The sequence below is a fragment of the Mixophyes fleayi genome, chromosome 6 (assembly GCF_038048845.1).
Source record: "Mixophyes fleayi isolate aMixFle1 chromosome 6, aMixFle1.hap1, whole genome shotgun sequence".
Lineage (NCBI taxonomy): Eukaryota > Metazoa > Chordata > Amphibia > Anura > Limnodynastidae > Mixophyes > Mixophyes fleayi.
In genome coordinates, this window is record NC_134407.1 from 96,646,199 (window position 1) to 96,667,801 (window position 21,603).

General features: G+C 39.1%; 1 protein-coding gene across 3 annotated transcripts in view; it reads left to right on the plus strand.

Annotated features, from left to right (window-relative positions):
• Positions 1-21,603, plus strand: part of ADK (adenosine kinase) — a 226,369-nt gene that overhangs the window by 160,985 nt on the left and 43,781 nt on the right. For all 3 annotated transcript variants that reach the window (XM_075217059.1, XM_075217060.1, XM_075217061.1), the window contains 3 exons: positions 13,191-13,361; positions 18,616-18,651; positions 20,677-20,791. In XM_075217059.1, the coding sequence (XP_075073160.1) occupies positions 13,191-13,361; positions 18,616-18,651; positions 20,677-20,791 (322 nt within the window). The remainder of the gene's footprint in view (positions 1-13,190; positions 13,362-18,615; positions 18,652-20,676; positions 20,792-21,603) is intronic.

Here is a 21,603-nt window from a genome sequence, read left to right on the forward strand (position 1 = left end):
AGTGATAATAGCTTACACCAAATAGTAGTACTGTGTAGTGTTGCATAAACAGCAAGAGCATATATTTCCAGCAAACAGAACAGAAGTGAAAAGAAAATAAATTTTGCAGAGTTTCCATGAAAGCCCATCTACGATTGCTTCAGGAAATACCCGCTACTTAAGGCAATATCTCTGAACAACATGTTAACACTATTTGTCCTCATACTGCGCAGAGTAATGGCTTCCTAGCTGACATCAGTTTTTTTTGTCTGCAGTGAAGCTTAAATTCTTGACATTTTCAAAACAATAGGTTATGTTAAGTTTGAGCTGTCCAAGCATTGTGTATGTGTACTCGAGAGCAAAATGAGGAGTGGCTATTCTAGTACGGGAAACCAAACATGCATATGGTATCTGTTACTAGGCAGAGACAGGCTGGAGTTATTGCCTTGGATTAGTTTCAGTATTTGGAAGCTCTTAACATATATACAGGAAAAACATTGTTCTGAATATAGAGTAAATTATTTTGTGGTTTGTTCAGCAGTAGTTCAATGGCTTAGATAGAAGAGGCGCTTTATGTAAAAAAAAATTGAGCTTTAAAAGATAATTGAGACAGTGTTATTGAAGCATCTGAAAAAAATAATTTTTAATAAAATATATTATAGACACTGATCAGCCACAACATTAAAACCACTGCCAAGGAAAGTGAAAAGAGGGTGGGATATATTAGGCAGCAAGTTCTTGAAGTTAATGTGTTGGAATCAGGAAGAATTGGAAAGTGTTAGGGTCTGAGCGATTTTGACAAGGGCTAAATTGTGGTTGCTAGACTGGATCAGATCATCTCCAAAGCGGATGTTCTTGTTGTGTGTTCCCGATATGCACTGATTAGAACCTACCAGGTCTAAGGAAGGACAGCAGGTGAATCGGCGACAGGATCATGGACGCCCAAGGCTGACTGATGTGCCTGGAAAGCGAAGGCTAACCAGTCTGGTCCAATCCCAGAGCTAATGTAGCATAAATTGCGAAAAGCGTGTGCATTGTTTACCTCTTCATGGCAACTGTATTCCCTAATGACTGTGGCCTATTTCAGCAGGAAATGTGCCCTGCCACAGTGCAAAAATTGTTCAAGAATAGTTTGAGGAACATGTTTTGGAATCTATGCCTCGATTGGTCAGAGCTGTTATGGTGGCACAAAGGGGACCTACACAATATTATACAGATGGTTTTAATGTTGTGTGTGTGTGTGTGTGTGTGTGTGTGTGTGTGTGTGTGTGTATGTATGTATGTATGTGTAATTTGATTTATTCTTCCTTTATTTAGAATGCACTTTTTAACTCTCACACAGATTAACCTTTGTCTATAATCGTCCTTTACAGGCCTGCCATAAATACTGATGTTTTGGTCAGCCAGAGCATTAAAAAACACATGTTAAGTTTATACTTGTATCTTCCGGTTTGTTGGTTTCATTAAAAAATAATTACTTCCATCCCACTTTATCCTAGCAAGGAAAATTTGTGTCTGGCTTGCTTTTAGATGTTGTTTTACACTGACTTGTTTACTTACAGGTTCATCTGCATTGAATTTAAGTGTACAATATCTTTAAAACAGGTATTCTGTAGAGCTCTTCTTGTAAAATTAAGAGGATATTACCATGGGATGCCACCTTTCACATCTACTCAAACAAAGTGCATCATATAAAAATCTGATCTCCTGATATCACTATTGATCGTTCTTGTAATTATAGGGAATGCAAGTGTTAAGCTAGGTACACACTACACGGTTTTCGTCCAATAATCGGCTCAATCAGCCGACATACGACCGCTCGTTCAAAAGTCGGATTAGAGTGTGTTGTGACACGATGGTCGAAAGTCTGCCCAAGTGGACGATTGTCGCCTCATTTGGTTGGTCGTAGCATTAAATATTTTCGTTTCAATCTCGTTTCCATTGTGTAGTGTGTATAAGTTTCTGACCGATTAACACAACAGTGAGTACGAAATTAGTCATTGCTCACGACAACATGGCTGTAAAAAGTTGCTAAAGGGACGTCCGCTCTTCCCTTCATCGTCCTAAACAAGGCTAGTGTGTATGCAGTCCATGGACCCAGCGATCGGACCATCGATCGCATGTAAAATCAATCAGCATAAAAAGTTGGTGGAAAATTCTGTAGTGTGTACTCGGCTTTAGCATGAGAAAAGCATTGTTAACTGCGATTGTAGTTATCCTTCGTGGGATTCAGCTTGCTCAGGCAGACCAGATTATATCCAAATTAAGACTTTATTATGAAAGCACAACACCTTAAAAGGTTCATAAGGTACAGGGTAAATGTTGGAGTGTACTCTCCTGCAGTCTCCTACAGTCTCCACCCAAAACTAACAATCTCAGTATCCTTCAGAGTTTTATCCTCCCGCAGTATTACTACTACTGTTTTTAGCTGGACAGTTTCTATGTCGCCCAGCCTGGTATACTGGCTCATACAGACCCTGTCTTGGTATTCCTCTATGTCACTACAATTCCTGGCCCAGAGTTCTTTGTGCTGCTGTTAAATACACCAGAATGCTCCAAGATAAAATGACTCTATTGACATACTGCTCTCTTTTATATTCCTGGCTGTCTATTTAAGGAGTAGGATCATGATGTCCCAATCATTCCCCTTTCAGCAGGTGTCTACCAGTGGACATTTTAATTATTGAACAGTTAGACATACCATCTCTGTTACCTTGATTATACAATGGAATTAATTGATTGAATTAGCTATTTGGCTAAATACACTCCCTCGACCTTAATTTCTGACTTTCCCCCTTTCCTCTCTCTGACCACCACTTCCTCTTCTGTACTCTTTCGTCCTCCCCTGAATTCCCCCCCCCCCCCGCCTAAAACCACCCATACCAAACGCAACCTTGATGCTCTGGACCCTACCTCTTTCTCCTCTTCTCTTGATGCTCTTCTCTCCCCTCTTCCTACCCTTATCTACCCAGACCAGATGACCTCTTTCTACAACCTCTCCCTCACCACTGCTCTGGATGCCCCTGCCCCAGCCTCTTCTGTTAACTGCCGCCGTCGGCTGCCCCAATCAGCTACACGCTCTGGAGGAAATCTTTCTCCCTGTCCGATTTCCTTCACTTTAAGTTTATCCTCTCCTACTTCATTTCTGCCCTCTCTCTTGCCAAGCAATCCTTCTTTACGTCTTTTATCTCTTCTCAATCCTCCAATCCCAGCCGCTTAACTCTCTCCTCCCCACACAGAATAAGGAGGCGATCAGAATGGACATCTCCTCGTTATCTCATACTCCAGCCACCGCCATCGTTCAATCTTCCTCCAATAACCAATTCTGGTGCTTCCTCCGCCCCACATGGGGTGATAAAATCCATTCTCTCTTCTCCCCCATCTAGCTGCCAACTGAATCCCATTCCCTCTCACCTCTTTCGCTTCCTCTCCTCCACCTTGCGCACCTCTTCAATCTGTCACTCTCTACTGGCATTGTTCCCTCCTCCTTCAAACACACCCTTATCTCCCCCATTTTTAAGAAACCTAAACTCGACCCCACTTCTCTAGCTATCTACCGCCCCATATCACTTCTCCCCTTTGCCTCCAAACTACTCGAGTGGATTGTATGCAACTGCCTCTCCAGTCACCTCTCTGATATCTCCTCCTCGACCCCTTTCAATCTGACTTCCGCCCCCTCCACTCCACTTGAACCACCCTGGCCAAAGTTACAAATGACCTCCTTTTGGCCAGATACAGGGGCGATTTCTCCCTGCTCATTCTCTTGGACCTCTCTGCGACCTTTGACACAGTAGGACACCCCCCCCCCTCCTTCTGCAAACCCTTCTTTCTTTCAACCTCTCAGACACTGTCCTTACTTGGTTCACCTCTTACCTTGCCAACAGCTCCTTCTCTGTTTTCACTCCTGATTCATCCTCACCCCCTTCCACCCTGCCCATTGGAGTCCCTCAGGGCTCTGTTCTCGGCCCTCTTCTTTTCTCTTTGTTGATTACCTTCCTATGCGATCTCATCACTTCCCTTGGTCTCCATGCCGTTGACATTCAACGCTACATCTCTTCTCCTGCTCTCTCGTGTTTCCAACTGCATCTCCGCCATCTCTTCCTGGATGTCTTCATGTTTTCTCACAATCAACATTGCGAAACCTGAACTCATTGTTTTCCCTCCTTCTAAATCTTCACCCCACCGTGAACTATACATCACCATTAATAATAGCACCATCTCTGCTGTTTCCCAACTTCGCTGCCTGGGTGTTACCCTCGACGACTCCCTCACTTTTGCTCCCCACATTCAGTCTCTTTCCCAATCCTGTTGCTTCCACTATGGAATATTGCTCGCATCCGGCCCTTCCTCTCAGGATCATCCATGCTCTCATCATTTCCAGTCTCGATTACTGTAACCTTTTCCTCACTGGCCTCCCTCACTCCCAGCTCGCCTCTCTTCGCTCAATTCCTAATGCAGCTGCGAGAGTTATCGTTTTTCACGACGCTCTTTCTCTGCCTCCCCTCTCTGCCTTGCCTTACACTGGCTCCCTTTCCCATACAAAATCATTTTTAAACTCCTCGCTGTCACTTACAATGCCCTCTCCCATTCCACTGCCCCTTATATCTCTAACTTCCTCTCCATCCACACTCCCTCACGTTCCCTGCATTTGGCCAATGACGGTCGCCTTTCCTCTGCACTGATCACCTCATCCCATGCCAGAATTCAAGACTTCTCCCGCGCTGCCCCCCTCCACTGGAATGGCCTCCGTCCCTCCATCCGTCTGTCCCCTAATCTTAACTCCTTCAAACAGGCTCTCAAGACCTACCAGCCATCCACTTAAACTTGTCCTTCCTTGTTCTCCTCATCTCCCACCTCGTGCTTGCTGTCGGTTACCCTCCCATAAGTATGCAAGGTCTTATAAGCAGGGTCCTCTTCCCTTCTGTCTCAATACCATTTCTTCTACACAACTGTACTTGCTATGCCTGGATATATTGAAGTCTTGATTATACTTGTTTCACTCTGTACTTTTGTACCCTGGTATACTGTCTGTATTGTATTTTTGTATTATGTATGGTGCTTCCGATACCTTGTGGTGCCATATAAATAAAGAATAAGAATAATCAAGGATTAACATGACAGTTCAGTCTTGCATGAAACGTTAATATATTTGACACATTGTATCTGCAGTGTTACTTGATCTATTGATAGATATTGATATATTTCATAATGCTATTTCAGCCAGTATAGTACTGTGGAGACATGTTGCACATCCTCTGTAAATTTTATTGTAATATCCCTCCAGATTACCTGTTGACCTAGATAGTTAACTTGGGCTGCCTGCTAACTATCTTAAGACACTCAGACATCATTCTGGTTACATTACGAACAACACAGATCTAAGCCACACCTCCTAACAATAGACATTAGTGACAAATGGTAATTACCTTACCTAACACAACTGCCTAACTCTCCATGCTGTCATGCAATATGGCTTCTACTGCCCTGCTATTTTCACACAATATGGCAACAGTCTTTATATTTCCATTACATACAATATTGCAAGTAAAAACAAGGGCAAAATGTACCTAATAACCTAAAATAACAATACACATAATATACCCATGCTCTGGTGTATATACTTAGACTGGGCCAAGGATTAAAAACTACATGCTGCTGGGAGAAATGGGTAAGGAATAAATTCAGGAAGTCCCTGTTTCTCCACAGAGTTCGAGGAGAAAATCACTGTTGGGGATTTCACCTGACAAATGTATGTAATGCCTCGTATGTAGTGTTTTCTTCTGGTTGATGGGTTCAGCCATACAGTTAGACAAGAGAGTGACACAAAATCAGAAGTGGTTTGTGAACTGTTATGCAAGTGACTGTTATAATTGCGCACAGAAGAGCAACTAAGTTGCAGGTTTCTGCGTTTGTCAAATTGCATTCATGGGAGATACATTGATGCATGTAGTTGCTAAGACCAGAAAAAAAGTGACCTGTGGTTTTCCTTGGACAGTTAGCTGCATGTTACTGTTATGTGACAAAAATCATGTAGCTCCAGCATATTTTCATATGTACTCACATTGGGCTTAACACCTTTTTAAGAGCTGACCACATGAAGGTTACTAAGTGTGATCACGGTCCTGTCATGGCTCTATATAATATCAGAAATGCCTTGATCCTGTCAAGCTGTGTAATGTTGCTATGTGGCAAATATGTGCCAAGTGTTTTTATTTATACTAAAAATGTAAACAAAATAATATATATATACATTTGTTTGTTTTCAGAGCAGCACAATCCAACAGCATAATGTTACAATTACCTTTTAAAGCTCAATTAGGTTCTAGCACATTTTTATATGAAATGTCTCTTCTATCTAATGCTGCTTTGTGGTAAATATGTGCAGTGTGTTTCTATACCCTTTCCTTCAGTTTTGTGAACCTATCTAGTAATCTCCCTCCGCCTTGTCCTTTGACTTTTCTTTCTTAATCTCTGCAGCCTCATTTCTCTATGTCCTGCCCCTGAGTTCTGTTCCTAAGCCCTCTTTGCCTCCTCTTCAATGTACCACGTGCTGTGCTCCCAGTTAACGCAGATGTTTTTGCAGCTAGTTTATTAGCTCTGGAAAAGAATTCTCTCGTTTCAGCAGCTCAACTGCTAGGTCTGTTCACTGTTAAAATAACATCACACCTCTGGTATTGTCCCTGCACTCAATATCAGAAAATAGCGTTTTTGGCAGTGAAACCTCTTCTTGTAGGGAAAAGCTGAATTCATGCACAGGAACTGTGGGATTACAGGGATGTTTTACAGGTCCCTTGTAACACTGGCTGGTCCCATAAATGCTTAATGGAAAAACAGACCTGGAGCAGAACCCACTCAGATCATATTAAGTTTTGGCTTTCAGCTCATAGGCAAATGCTGATTTACTCTGATCTCTGGCAGTTCTCAGGTGAAGTATCTAATTATTTATTTATGTAGCATAGACCTGTTTTGTAATGAATAGAAAACACGTCCTATAAAAACTACATATTCCTTAACTCACTGAGTGTGTTAGTGTCCTATTGACTTTTTAAGTTGGGCAACAATTTACAAACTGATGTGAAAAGTAGGTTCGTATTTAATTCATTTTGAATCAAAATATGTGTCCATGCTGCTAAATGGGATTGGGTGCTGCAGGTTTAATGTAGGTGATATTCTTTAAAATTATTTTCCTTCTGTAAGCAGGCCTCCCCTTGGAGCTCTGGTGGGATTTCATCCTCTTCTACCCTTTACCCAACAATCCCTGCTTGCACAAAAGCAGTCATTTTCTGTGCCATACAATGGTGGGAATGGTTAATCATATTGTCAATGGGCACTGTATACTTGTAATACTACAAGTATCAACTGATTGGCCTAGTATAATCAGGTGACGACTGGCTCACTCTTAACTAATATCTCCACTTTTTCAGTTCCTATGGAACTTAGATGGCAGCACCTACTTGTTTTTAAACATGGATTGTCTAAAGAGGGATCACTTACCAGATTTAGCAAATATAATACTTAAATCTATATACATTATTTCAAGCAAAATTACATCTCTACATAGAATAAAACAAACAAATCAAACTCGACCAAAGACGAACCTTATCCAGGTGTATTCTTTCATTTACGTTTTAAGAGTGGTTTAAGCAGCCAGCCACCAAGCAGGCTTTAAAATACTTAGTTCAGTCAGCAGCCTAGTGTTTTTACAGTCCATATTTTCACTTATCCATAACTCTCAAAGGATCACAGGCAAACCAACCAACATGGATAAAGTGGAATAATGCTACTGCAGTTCTGCAACTAGTAAGTTGCGAAGGTGTATCTATTGATCAGATAAAATAACAAAAAATCAATTACTCTAGTTAATATTTGTATTAGAAGGCATACGCTAAAATTTTATTTTTTAGAACTAGTGTTTTGGTCAATGTACAAATTAATAAGTGAATACATAGCCTACAGAGTGAATGAAAATACGGAGTGTGAATTTACTTTGAGTACTTGACAAGTATTTAGTGTTTTCACCTCCTTTTCCCTTTTTTATTCTGATATTCTACCATCAGCAATCCAATTTCAGCACTGGAATTTGGCTAATACAAGTGAGAAACAGAAGATAATAAAAAATATGCCGGCTTCTAGTGCTGTCACGATTTCTCACAGCAAAGTAATATTTTCACGGGTCCTGGTTTCCATGAAATCTGTCACCTCTGTGAAAAATATACAGCCTTAATCATCAGATAATATCCCCACAGGGGCTGTAGAGATCATTTCTGAGCTCTGCTTTCGGCTGTTCTTTACAGTGCTGTATAAAACCAGATGAATATTTTTAAATGGAAAGCAATATTCTTCTCCTGACTTGATACTCTGCATAAAGTAAACATTTAATTTTATCTTGAATGCTCCTGCAGGCCATCGTGTTATTTGTATTGCCAACTTTGTCCTTTTTGATCATATTTTTTGTTTTTACTGAAATTTCATTTTAATTTACATCTGTATTGGAACTTATTTTTATATATGTTTTAACCCCAAAAGGTGTTTTAGGTCAATAAAAAGCTTCATTTACCCATATAGGTTTCTGATTACCATAGCCAGTTAAACATTTTAAAGATTGAAATGAGCACAAATTACTCCATGTGTGCATCTGCCAATCTCAATTAACATTTGATTGAGATAATTTAGTTTTTGATCATCAGGACTGTCGAAAATGACAGCTATGATTATGAAGTCATCATCACAGTGGAGTCTGTGTACTCTGTGTTTGTGTAGGTGTCCTCAGGTTTTCTTCCACAGTCAATTAATTTGCTGTTGACAAAAATGGACCTCACTGTGTGTTTTTGTAATAAAGAACTTCGACTATAAGGGGTAGGGATATAAATGTATGAACATTTTCTCTAAAGTGCTACATAACATGGTGGCTATATATAAATAATAATAATTGCTCGCCATAGAATCAGGCCACTCAGCTTGAGGGCCAAATAGCCAGGTCTTTACATTTATGGCTGCACATGTGTCCAAATTTGCAATTTGACAGATCTCTGTGCCTGGGTTGAGTAGCAGGAATACTAGCTATAGGACTTTGCCTGTATGACTTAACGTCCCAGTTTTAAAAAAAAAAAAGTGGATTGGCATCACTGGTGTAGGCCCCACAAGTTAGGCAAAATAAGTTTTTAGCTTTGAAAATAAAGGATTGGAAGGGCTCACTCTGCTCCTGAGAGATCTTCTAATGTAGTGGGAACTTCACATACAATCTGAGTGTGGCTCAGAGTGGAGCTTGGGATAGTGGAGGGTGCACTAGTGTGGATAGTATAGGTGCGAGTAGGGAAAGAGATGGGTTTTCAGAGAACACTTAAAGAATTGGAGGCCGTGGGAGACTCTGATCGGGAGTATTGGGGAAGAGCCGTCTTTTTTGACATTTAAAATTGATTGAATTGGTGATAGATGGGTGAGAGTAATGCCAGATAGGAGCAGGTTACAGTAGTTGAGGCGGAAGATGAAAGGATGGGTTACAGATATATTGGCATATTTGGTAAGAAAAGGGCATATTTTGGCAATAATTTGAAAGTAGAGGGTATAGGACTGGGATATGAGGAATAAAGCAGAGTGCGTAGTTAAGTGTGACATCAAGGCAGCAGGTTTGGGAGACTCAGGAAATTGTGGTGGTATTGAAAGTGTGAGAGATTTAAAGGGAGGTGGTGTCTCTGGGAGGAAGGAAGATAAGCTCTGACTTGAATGTTGAACTTTAGGTAGTATTGGGACAGCCATGTGGAGATAGAGAGAGAGTGGTTTACACAAGATAATATAGAAGGATTGGAGTGGTAGAGTTGTGGATCGTCAGCATACAGTTGGTGCCGGAAAACAAATTGGCAAATTATTTCCTTAAGAGAAGAGGTGTACATTGAGAAAAAGCATAGGACTAGGAACAGAGCCTTGTGGGATCCAAGCAATGGAAGTGGAGCAAAAGATGTGTCGAGTAGACACTAAAGGAGCCGTTGGATATGTAGAAAGTCAACTCACAACTGTCCCAAAGGCCAGAAGGTGTGCAGGAAAAGATAGTGATCACCAGTGTTGAAAGTGGCAGAGAGGTCCAGGAGGATGAGTATTGAGAAAAAAAAAAAATCCATGTTCACACACAAAAACGCACATGACCTCACAAAATTAAATTTGCACTATAAGTCACACACTGCAGTATTGAGTCCATTGAATACAAAGAAGCTTAGTTGTATTAATCCTGTTGCCCGACATTCAAGTACCAACATCAGCCGATATTTGGCCAACTTTGGTGATGCAGAGAAGCTGCTTTCATGTCTTTGTTTTGAAAATGCATCTGAAATACAATACTCCCAGGCTCCCTTCAACTGACTGAATGAATAATCACAAGTTAACCCCTGAACTCTGGCCCAGGGAGGTAAAGCACTGTCTGTGTGTAGAAAGGGAAAGGTATTTCAGTATACGGAGGAAGTGCTTTCCCAAGATTATACTAGCAGTGCCCCACACGCATTTGTAATCACACTGTATAGACCCCATTGCCATTGAGCTCCCTTTACCTGTTCAGGAAAATAAAATCCAGGTTGCCCTGTCAGCCGTGTTGGACTGATGCTAATATTTGTCTACTACTTTGTTTTGTCCATGAATGCATGTCCCAACAGTTTATACATTGACATTTTGGGCCGAAGTATGGTCCTGCTAGACAGAGCCAAACATTGCTTGTTTGGCTCTGAAGAAGGTATATATCTGGTCCTCTATGCCTCATTTATAAATTCTGCATGTGAATACTTCACCAGGCCAAATTGGTGTTGGATTGGGTTGACATAAATAAAGAGAGGGTGAACAGATGTCAGACCAAATCAGACCTTCCTTGACTAAATGTAAGCTGTGGTAGTAGTCTGCTATTTATGCACCATACACTGTAGTGTCATTTGTGTTTTAAATCCAATAACCTGGCATGAATTCCTGTTTATCTGTCCAATGTAGTATTTCTGAGATCTCTGCAGGTCCACTACTACTCTTGGAAAAACTTGTTTAGCAACGCATATTTCACTCCTTAGTTTGTTACCCTGTCTTGCCCTGAAATATGTAGGACAGTAATCAGTATGTTTAATGAAGAAGTTGTTTTATTTCATAAGTACTATTTCACCTAGTATAGATTATTTACATTTTCCTTTTACTCTCCTGATTTTTTTAGTTTTACATCCTTTTTTTTGGAAGGGTGGGATTGTTTCCTCAGTATTGGGACTAAGTGTTCTCACCAGCACCTATTTCCCAGGTGCTCCACCCGGCTGTTTTTACTTGCCACAAAGCTCTTCTGAGTCCAATAGAGTCCTATTGTAATATAATAAACCTTTGCATCTCCTGTTTTAAAAAGCACTATGTGAGCACTACAGCAATCATTGTGTGTTAGACCAATTGGGTCAGGTGTGGACAATAATTTTTCAATATTATTGCAAAGTATTACACTGCACCCCACCCAGCTACTTCTTAAATATTCTGGAGAGCATACTAGGGACCCATATAAACTACATTCATCTGTGATACATTAATAGGATTAACTTGTAGTTTATTCAATAATTAGCATCCAAGTTAATCTTGTGTTGCATTTTGTTTTTAAAAATGGACCTTGTTTTTATTTGTATGGTTTTGTAAATAATAAAATAGTTGTCCCCCATATTGTGTCCTCTTCATGCCAGGTAGCTAGTAAAGAAATTAGAAAAAGTATACCTGTTGTGCGGTTTTGAAAAATTGATTTTTAAGGTGTAGTATTCAATTGGCTGCAATGGTCCACCGAACATCGTGTCTGCACATATCTCCAGACACTATGGTACCTCAACAACATGGATTTCTCTCTCACCTCGATGGAGTGCAAGGAGATTTCCACAATGTCACATCGCAGCTTAGTACCTTTGCAACCGCTCCAGAGGCACTCCGCGGCTAATTGAATACCTCCCCTAAGAGTGTAACCTGAGTAAAAGCCTAATTGCAATTTACATGCATTATTGAGAAAAATGGGCTAATTATGCTCCTCCCTCTGCATTTTTTATATTAGCTGTTCGTGTTGGGCATAGGTTTAGAGTCAATATGCTGAAAACTGTCTCTACTGGAGATGCAGAGAGAAGGGCAAGGTGTATGATCATGCTAATTGATGATTCAGGGGTCTGGTGCTTGATGATGCAAATTTACATCATCACATATTGTTCCCGAGGGCACCAGTCCAGGAGAATTTCCTGCTCTTCGGCATGAACGAGTCTCTTGGACATTACTGAGAGTAGACACTAGGATTAAATGCTACTGGCTAGCTGCACTCCTTAAACATTTATTGAACACAGATTATGTTCATTTTGAATGGACATTAAGAAAATTATTCAAGAATAAAATGGTAGAAATATAAAATACTGTGACCCGTAGTTTTCTGAAGCCGTATGAATTGCTGTTTAATTGAAACCCTCTCTGGATTTGTTTCCTGATTATTTTTGGTTAGGTAATAATCACATGTTTAAGTATTGGCTTGGTTTTTGAATTTCTGTATTAAATATTGTACTTGAGAAACTCTTCAATGCTAGTCCTGTGCGTAAAAAAAGAAATCTTTTATTGTTGAGGTTGTTCTGGACAAGGGAGCACAAGTCTGCAGGGTAACTGGAATCCCTTCACACAGGAGATGAGCAGAAAGGTCTATGATTAGTATCTAACCATATAGTTTATGTGGTATTAATGATATGTTTAAATTCCTTTGCCGTGTTCGTGTAAGGCACAGAAACCTAACCTCTAGCACTGCTCCATAGAACTCAGGACTAGAGAAAGAGCTCTTCCCATGTTTTCAAACACCAATAACTTTATTAATGCTAATTATACCTTCCAACTTTCCTGATTTAAGCAGGACAGACCCATTTGAGGGTTTTGTCCCGCCATCTAGATCAGGTCAGCTTTCTCCTGCAGATGGAAAGTTTGGGACGTATGTCTCATTCACTGCTGCTCTGTCTGTAGGCAAGGTTGGGAGCTATGGTTAAATCAGTCAATCTTGAGAAAATCTTCTTGGGTACAAACACAGAGGCTATTTCTATCAGTGTGATATCTTTAGGACTATGGACTTTGCTTCTAAATGCAATGCAGTCAACTATTTCCTAGAACAATGTTCATCTGAAATACAAACCAACATATTCAACAACAATTGATCTTTTTGTCTGCATGGTTTAAACAATGTTGTGTTTATTATTTTGATTTACCAGGGTTTCTTCCTTACGGTCTCTCCTGAATCCATCCTTAAAGTGGCCACCCAGTCCTCAGAACACAACAAGATCTTTTGCATGAACCTTTCTGCCCCCTTCATCAGTCAGTTCTACAAGGAGCCACTTATGAAAGCCATGCCTTATGTGGACATTCTCTTTGGTAACGAAACGGTAAGAAATGTTTTTGTTCTGTGCAATAGGTCAAACCATCAGGATGAGGTTGTGCTTACCTTCACAAATTATGCAGCAGTTTCTATAGTTTTACAGATAGTTTGCTGTATTTTCTGGATTTTTTTTTACTATTGCTAATGTTGTCTCTGGAGATCCTAGATACATTTCACTCATATAAATCTTCTCAGAAAATGTCAGCTGACTTCAAGAATGATCCATTTTCACAAATTCCTTTGCTTGACTTTAGGTCAGGCCTGGCCAACCAGTGTCTCTCCAGATGTTGTGAAACTATAAGCCCCAGCATGCTTTGTCAGTAGATAGTTGGCAGGGTATGCTGAGACTTGTCATTTCACAACACCTGGAGAGCCACTGGTTGGCCAGGTCTGCTTTAGATACTACTTTGATTTAAAGAGACAGTCCTTTTAAAGTTTCCTAGAAATTTGTAATGCCCCTACTGATGTAATTAATTTCTCCAGGCTGGGCACACTTTGTGAACTTTGAATTATTATTAGTATTCTTATTCACATTTATTTATATAGCACCAGCATGCTCTGCAGTGCTTTACAATTGAGAATAAACTGTGTAATAAATAAAGATTGGATGCTTACAAACAGACAAAGGTAAGAGGTCTAGTCTCACAAGCTTACATTCTATAATTAAAATGGTTCTATGTGCAAAGTTATTATTGAAGCTGATTTGAAAGCTTTATTGCCATTAATACATTTGCACGTGGGATTGATCTCTAGAGTTTTTCTTTTAAGGTAAAATCTCCCTTGTATTCATTTCCCAAGCAATGGAGATAATTGAAATAAAACCCTGGGAAGTTCACAGTTTTGTCCATAGATAGATTTGACAGCTTAAACTACAGATGTAGGTTTCTTCGGTCTACATTTTCTTGTTATGAATGCCAACTTTACTTTTCTCTCGTAAAGTATATAATAATATGGACAAATGCTGAATTTCTAGATGGGGGGTTTCATGCCATCCTCTTGGCATCACCAGCATGGGGTGTGTTAATCACTTTAGAAGATTCTATGCTTCTGTCCAACCATTAAAATACATGGGCAATGCTGTAGTCTTAGTTGCACACAGCTCCCCTTCATAAGCAGAGCAGTGTAAAACGAGGCATACCCCACAATGGTCTAAAGTCCTGACTGAGCAGGACAGTAACACAAAATCCGGACTATGCCACCAGGACATTTGTTAGACTGCCCTGCTCTATCCTACCTGCAGTTTTCATATAGATATGTATGTATGTGTGTGTGTATATATATATATATATGTATGTGTATATATATATGTATATGTATATATATATATATATATATATATGTATGTATGTATGTGTATATATATATATATATATGTATATATATATGTATATATATATATATATATATATATATATATATATATATGAGAGAGAGAAATATAAAGTTTACAACCAAATATTTATGTTGCACTTACAGAGATTGCTAAATTATTTAAACTGATGAATGATGCTTTATTCCAGAGCCTGAATGGAGGATCATCTTTGCTTCTTGTCAGTCACCAGTATCTATAGTAGAGAAAGCCATTCAAAGTCTATGTGATATAGTGATTGGAATAATAGGAGTACAGCATAAATTGGATCAAAGGGTTGGAACAAAATGTCATACATAGTGTGATTAACTCCTCTCTCTCATGGGTATACTCCACTCTAAACAGGCCTAGACTTAGCTGCAAGAGAGCATTTTCTGAGGGTGTTTGTAGTCCAGTTTGCTCAGTAGGCTGTGGGAGACGTCTAAAATCCAAGGATTAGCACAGATCATAATCCTTTTATAGCAAGTACAAGTGTAAATTGGAGACCTAAATCAAAACATGTTCAATCTATTAATGAAAGCCCAGAGTGTTCTTTTCTATGTTCAGGGATTTCTAATATTCATGTGCACTTTATTACACATCTGATATCATATTTGCCCCTTAAATATTTAATTACAATTGACTGAATGAACCTAGTGCTCATTATTATGTTTAATTTAATGCATGTTCTTTTTTTTTTTGGTTCTTGTTACTGTGCTCTTGCATAGGTCTAACACTAAAAACATTTTTGCACTTCATACACTGTTGCAAATTTTCCATGGCCTGGTGCTTTCAGCATGTTGATAGGTGCACAAGTTCAGAACTCGTCAACCATGTCTGTATGTGTATTACTTAACTCTCCAGGGAAAGCACTGTGAGTGCTAATTATCATTGGGCAATAACTGAAATGACTGTAGAGGTAGTAATGAGGGAGAGCACTGTTATCCCAAAGTAACAGGAAAACAAAAATATTTGAATTACCTATTTTCACTTTACTTCCTCCACAAATTCAGGAAAATTAAGCCCAACTGGAATGGTGCTGCTCCAGCTATAAGTATGTGAATGTACTGAAATACATTCTATCTGTTTCTTTCAAGTCTACAATGCATATTTGTTTTCTAACATTGATACTTTGTGTATAATGTCCTCTCTTCAAGACAGCCTTTCGTTTGTCTCCAGTCACTTTTTGTTCTGTTTTTTAGGCTTTAAATGCTTTCGTCATACTTTTATTTTAGTTTTGCTTTTTACTACTACCTAATCTTATTACTTCAACTCTGTGACTTACATTGTATCCTCATAAAACTACACTAAAAAATATATCCATTTTGTCAAGTTGCACTGAACAGCTGATTCTCAGTTCAGATTACTCAGCGTAAGTGTGTAAGATAAAAGCTTGCACATCATTAATACATAGTTGAGGGACAAGTAGAATACTATACTTTATGTCAAACACCAGCAGAACACATTTATATCTATATAATTTTCATGCTTCTGAAACTTGATATGCGTCAGTGTTCATTAATCACATTTATTCATTCAATTGGTTACAATAATTATAAAAAATATAAATAAATACTGCACATGGGTTTTTTTTTTTCATGCAGTTTGTGTGTTTTCTTGAAATACTGTACTGAGAAGTTGAATAACAGACATGTAGGGTTTAGCAATATTGCCTGCCATATATCTCTACACAGATATTGAATATCTTATATGGAAAGACATTATCCAGAAAGTTCTTAAAACCAGTGATGTAAAAATAAATCTTGCTGCAATTGACTCAGAATTTCATTAACTTAGACAAAAACAAAACATTCCTGTGTTTTCTCTTAAGAGTTTCCATAAAGAGCTTTGGCAAGCAGCTTCATAAAGAAGGAATTGCTAGAGGGCATTTTAGGGGTGTAATATTTAAATGTACTTTTGTATATTTTAGGGAAAGTGAGTATTACGGATACGGGTTTTTCATAGTTTTGAACAAAGTCAATGGAATTCCAGATAATAAATCCCAGACCTGTTTCTGGATACAGAAAAGGGGGCATCAAAAGACCTGTCACTTTTGTAGTTTGTCGGTGCTTCTAAGTGCCACCTGAATTTTTTTAATCTGATCCTTCCCCTTGCTGGAGCCCAATGAGCCTTAATGCAACAATTTTTCCTGGGGCTCTGTTGGTTCTCAAGGTCCAGGTGAAAACTGGAGGTGTGTGTGTTGGGGTTGTGTCAATCAGTTGCATATAAGAGATTGTAGCTTCTGATTTGTCTTTCTGATCTCATATCCACTCCACTGTCATGTAAAAGTGGCAAGCTAAACAGATTTGCCGGGTCTATAATACTCCAGCTAGGGGAACAATTGGGTTACTAATGTTTAGGTGGATATATGTGCCCAATATGCATTCCATGTGAGTGTCTGTTAACATTCTGCACTATATTGCTTGGTGGCTTTCGGCCAGCTTTCCTGGCTCGCAAGTCATAATGTAAGACGACAGCTACCAGGAGTGTATATTGCAGAATACAGTGTAACACTCCTATAGTTAGGTGGTGTTAATGTAGTAGTGCGGATCCTACCTGGTCTCTGGATGCTTTTCTCTCGGTGACGGCACGACAGTGGGACAGAGAACCAGAGCATCACTAAAATATTGCTTAACAAAGAATAATTAGCAATAAGTAAAATCTAAATACAATATTCACATTCCTTATCTAATAGAGGTGTCAGTCATGGTACCTTGTAGTGCATTTTACTTGGCCGTTGCTATGGGCAATATTATCAGCCCTTAATTCAGAATAACAAAAGCAATAATAATAATCCTATATGTTAATTCTTCTATAACTTAAACAATATTCTTAGTACCTTTTTTTATAACCATCACATAAACAGTCTAAGAATAAATTATAACTGTTCTAGTCTCTAATATTATAAAGAACATTAATTTCAAATAATACACCACAAGCAAATGATATCAGTCTGTGAATCCCTTTTTAACGGTGACCTTCCTCAGAAGGGTGAATTAGAATAGATGTTTTCACTGGCCAGACTTTCGTAAGTATACCCGTTAGAACTGGTCAGGTGGCACTTTTTTTGTAATGGAGACACACTATTATAATGGCAGTCTTATAACTTCAGTACAGTCATCAATAATTGCAGTTACTATCTCTGGTATGTACTGAAAGATTGGGTGAGGTACTCCATTTGTTAAGCAAATGCCTCTTTACCTCTAGCTCACAGCTATTACAATGTAGGATATACTGTGTAGTGTGTGAGAATACACAGTCAGTTTGATTACACAGACCTGTTTCCTGTTGTATAGATAGTTGTCAGCTGCAATCTGACTCACAGGTGTCCATCTTTATCTTCGAGTATTTACAAATATAGGGTCTAGCTGGCAACACACATCAGCCCCCTGCAGCAGTCTGTCTCATCTTTCCTCACAAAAGCATAGCAGAAAAGCTTGTCTCTTATCACAAAATATCTCCTCAGTCTTCACTCCAAGGCTCCTCCTCTCAACAGTCTGTCACAAAACTCTGGAACTTTCCAGGAATCTTACAGACTGGACTTTTTCTGGGTCCTGCAGTCTCCTTATGTATCATGTTGTGAGACAGTCCTGTTCCACTGGTTCCTAGTACCTCTCAGTTTCTGAGTATCACACGGGCAGCACACGGCCCCCACATTACAGGACTTGCTTTTTTCCGATTGCTCCCCAGCAGAGAGAGTATTTAATTTACATGCACGTGCACAATGTACAATATAATCTCAAGTGATTGTTACATGGGTCTCTTGTAGTACAATTACTATAACAAACAAGTTACATTCAGTAAAATTATTATTGCAAGTTTTAATATTTAACATAGGTGTCCATATTGTGTCTTGACTGATGTGAGGTGTGCATAAAGCCAAACATTTCAGTTAATATTTTATTCATTTCAGGAAGCTGCTACTTTTGCCAGAGAGCAAGGATTTGAGGTGAGTTGTAACAAGTTAAACCTTTTTCTTCCTTTTCCTGTTCTGAACATTGTGTGGCAGCAGAGGGGTTAAAGAGATTTCCAGGTTGCTATAGTTTATTATGGGATCCCACGTTTTGGACAATGATTAATGCACCATTGTGCTCACTGCAGTTGCCATGGCAAACCATGGATTTGTCACATCTAATGCCCTCCCACCTTCTTTACACACTGTTCTCATTCTGTCTGAAAAGGTGTTACCTCCATAAGAGGCAAGAGAGCCCTGACATGCACACACCTGTATCTATATAATAACTGCAAAATACCTGTTTTATACCATTGTAATTATCCAAACAGTAAAAGTATCTAAAAGCAAGGCAACCGCTGACAGTTTTGCAATATTGCTTATATTACTTGCAGCATGACTGGGAAGTATTTTTTTTGTTGATATTATTGCTAGTCCTTTATGAAAGAAACCCTAGTTGATGACCAGAGGAAAAAAGGTTTTCTTTGGTATTTACTGCTCTATATGGATGGACACATGGTTACCATGATGGTTTTGGGGTTGTTCACTAGTCTATAATACACTCTAGACAAGAGATCTTTTGCATAATGATGATCTTTTGCCTAATCAAAAGTGATCTTTTGATCTACAGAAGATCAGGGGGTAAATGTATGAAAGTCCGATTTCTGCAAGTCGCCGGAAATCAGCGACTTTGCAGCTAAAATTTAAAGGGGCGATGGCTTGTAAAGCTAAGTTTTTTGTGCCTTTTGTATGGTAACTTTTAGATGTATTAACATGTCCATACACAGGCATATATGATTCCTGTCAGATTTGACAGTTATTGTTTACAATGTATTGTTCATTAGTGTGTGTTTTCCTTGGTGGTGGTGTTTGTTTTCACACTTAACAGATGTTGGCAACACATCTTTGTAGTTTGTTTTATAGTAAGCAACCCTCAAGTTACATAGTAGGGACCATGTGTATATAACAGTAAATAGGAAATGTAAATGTGGTTGCTATAGCAATTGACACTCAGTTATGCATTATCTTGAAATGAACATATGTCAGCTCAATGTATGTTCTGCTTAACTATCAATATATGTTAATGATGTGCTATGCATAGAGCAGTATTGCAATGGCACTGTAGTATACAAAGTATACATAATTGCACATATTTTTAATTACATTAGGTAAACAGAGTGGACTGTACAATTGTAGCACAACCTTTGCAGCCAATAAGGTCTAAAATTAATCACCTTTAGACATTGTGTGTGGCGAGAAACAAAGAGTTATCTTCTGTTTGCAGAAGTTTCAGTAGCAATAGCATTGATATAGTGGTTGATGGCAACAAGACCATGGATTTCCTATTTCCTTTTATCGCACTCTTTATATCTGTCATCTGATTACTGTTCTGATAACACTTGGTTGTGTTAGTATCCAGGCTGGAAGAGCTATTTGTGTTTTTTGTGCTGGTATGAAGCTGAGAGTGAAACATTCCTCTTGAAATAACGCTACAGTCCGCTTTCATCATCAGCTATTTGTATAGCGCCAATAATTCCGCAGCGCTGTACAGAGAACACTCCCATCAGTCCCTGCCCCATTCAAGCAGTCTAAGTTCCCTAACATACACACACACAGGCAGATAGAGAGACTAGACTCAATTTGATAGTAGCCAATTAACCTCCTAGTATGTTTTTGGGGTGTGGGAGGAAATCGGAGCACCTGGAGGAATCCCACGCAAACACGGGGAGAACATGCAAACTCCACACAGCTAAGGCCATGGTCAGAAATTGAACTCATGACCCCAGCGCTGTGAGGTAGAAGTGCTAAACACTAAGCCACCGCGCTGCATAGCATGTGTTTATATTGCTAATGTCTTCCAGAGATTTCTAAATAGAAAATGATTGGTCCGACAGATTAAGACATGAACATAAAAGGCAGACAGTTAGGAAAAGTTACATTGCTGCCTGCAGACCTAAACTTTCTGTTCGTGAATGTTAATTTGATTATTTGTGATATTCTTCATGCCTTTTAATTTCTCAGACTGAAGATATCAAGGAGATTGCCAGAAAAACTCAGGCTTTGCCAAAGGTGAACTTGAAAAGGCCACGGATTGTTGTGTTCACACAGGGTCATGAGGAAACCATCATGGCAACAGGTATGTTATGACTTCTACTTCTCACTACAGATGTGTGTTTTTTTTGTTTGTTTTTTTTACTCTTTTGGGGTTTATTCTTTAATTACAGTTGTTTTTTAGTAACTGTAAGGATTACCCTACTTGCCATATAACTTACTGGATGTCACATAATTTAAGTGAATAGCTAAATAGATTGCTGCTGTGGGACTGTTGGTTGGGTTAACCTGTAGTCATAATGTCTGCCCAAGCAGATGGGTTTCCTTTGTACAGTCATTCAGAGTGGGAGCCATTGTGCCTTGTGAGCTAACAAAGTTCTTTTGCCAAGGTGGCATTTTTAAAAAGAAGAATTATACCACTGTAAGTGCTAATCTATATATTTAGCTGCAAGAGCACACACTTGATCTTGAATCAACAAATCTTCAATCTCACAGTGGCTCCCAATAGAAATGACAATATTTGGAAGTATTACATGAGCTTTTAAAGCAATGCTTTTCCACTTCTTAACCCCTCCCTGTGACCTCACCGAAAAGCGGTGTGTGTATGCTAGTGGGGGCTATTCTATGCACATTTCTTACTCACTGTTTGTTTGTTTACTAAACTATATTTTCCTTTCCCTACTCCATGGCAGCCCTTACAATGGGTTAATCCCTGATCAGCTAGTGTAGACAGGAAGAATTTTGTCCCACCTTCCCCCTATTTAAGGCAGCTCCTGCCTCTCGATGGTGTCTTTTCTTCCTGTCTCAGCAGTGTTAGCACAGGGTAGTGTAGTGAGTATTTGTTGTTTTGTTTTTTATTTTATCCGAGAGGGCTTACCTGGTGAAGTCTCTGGCCTT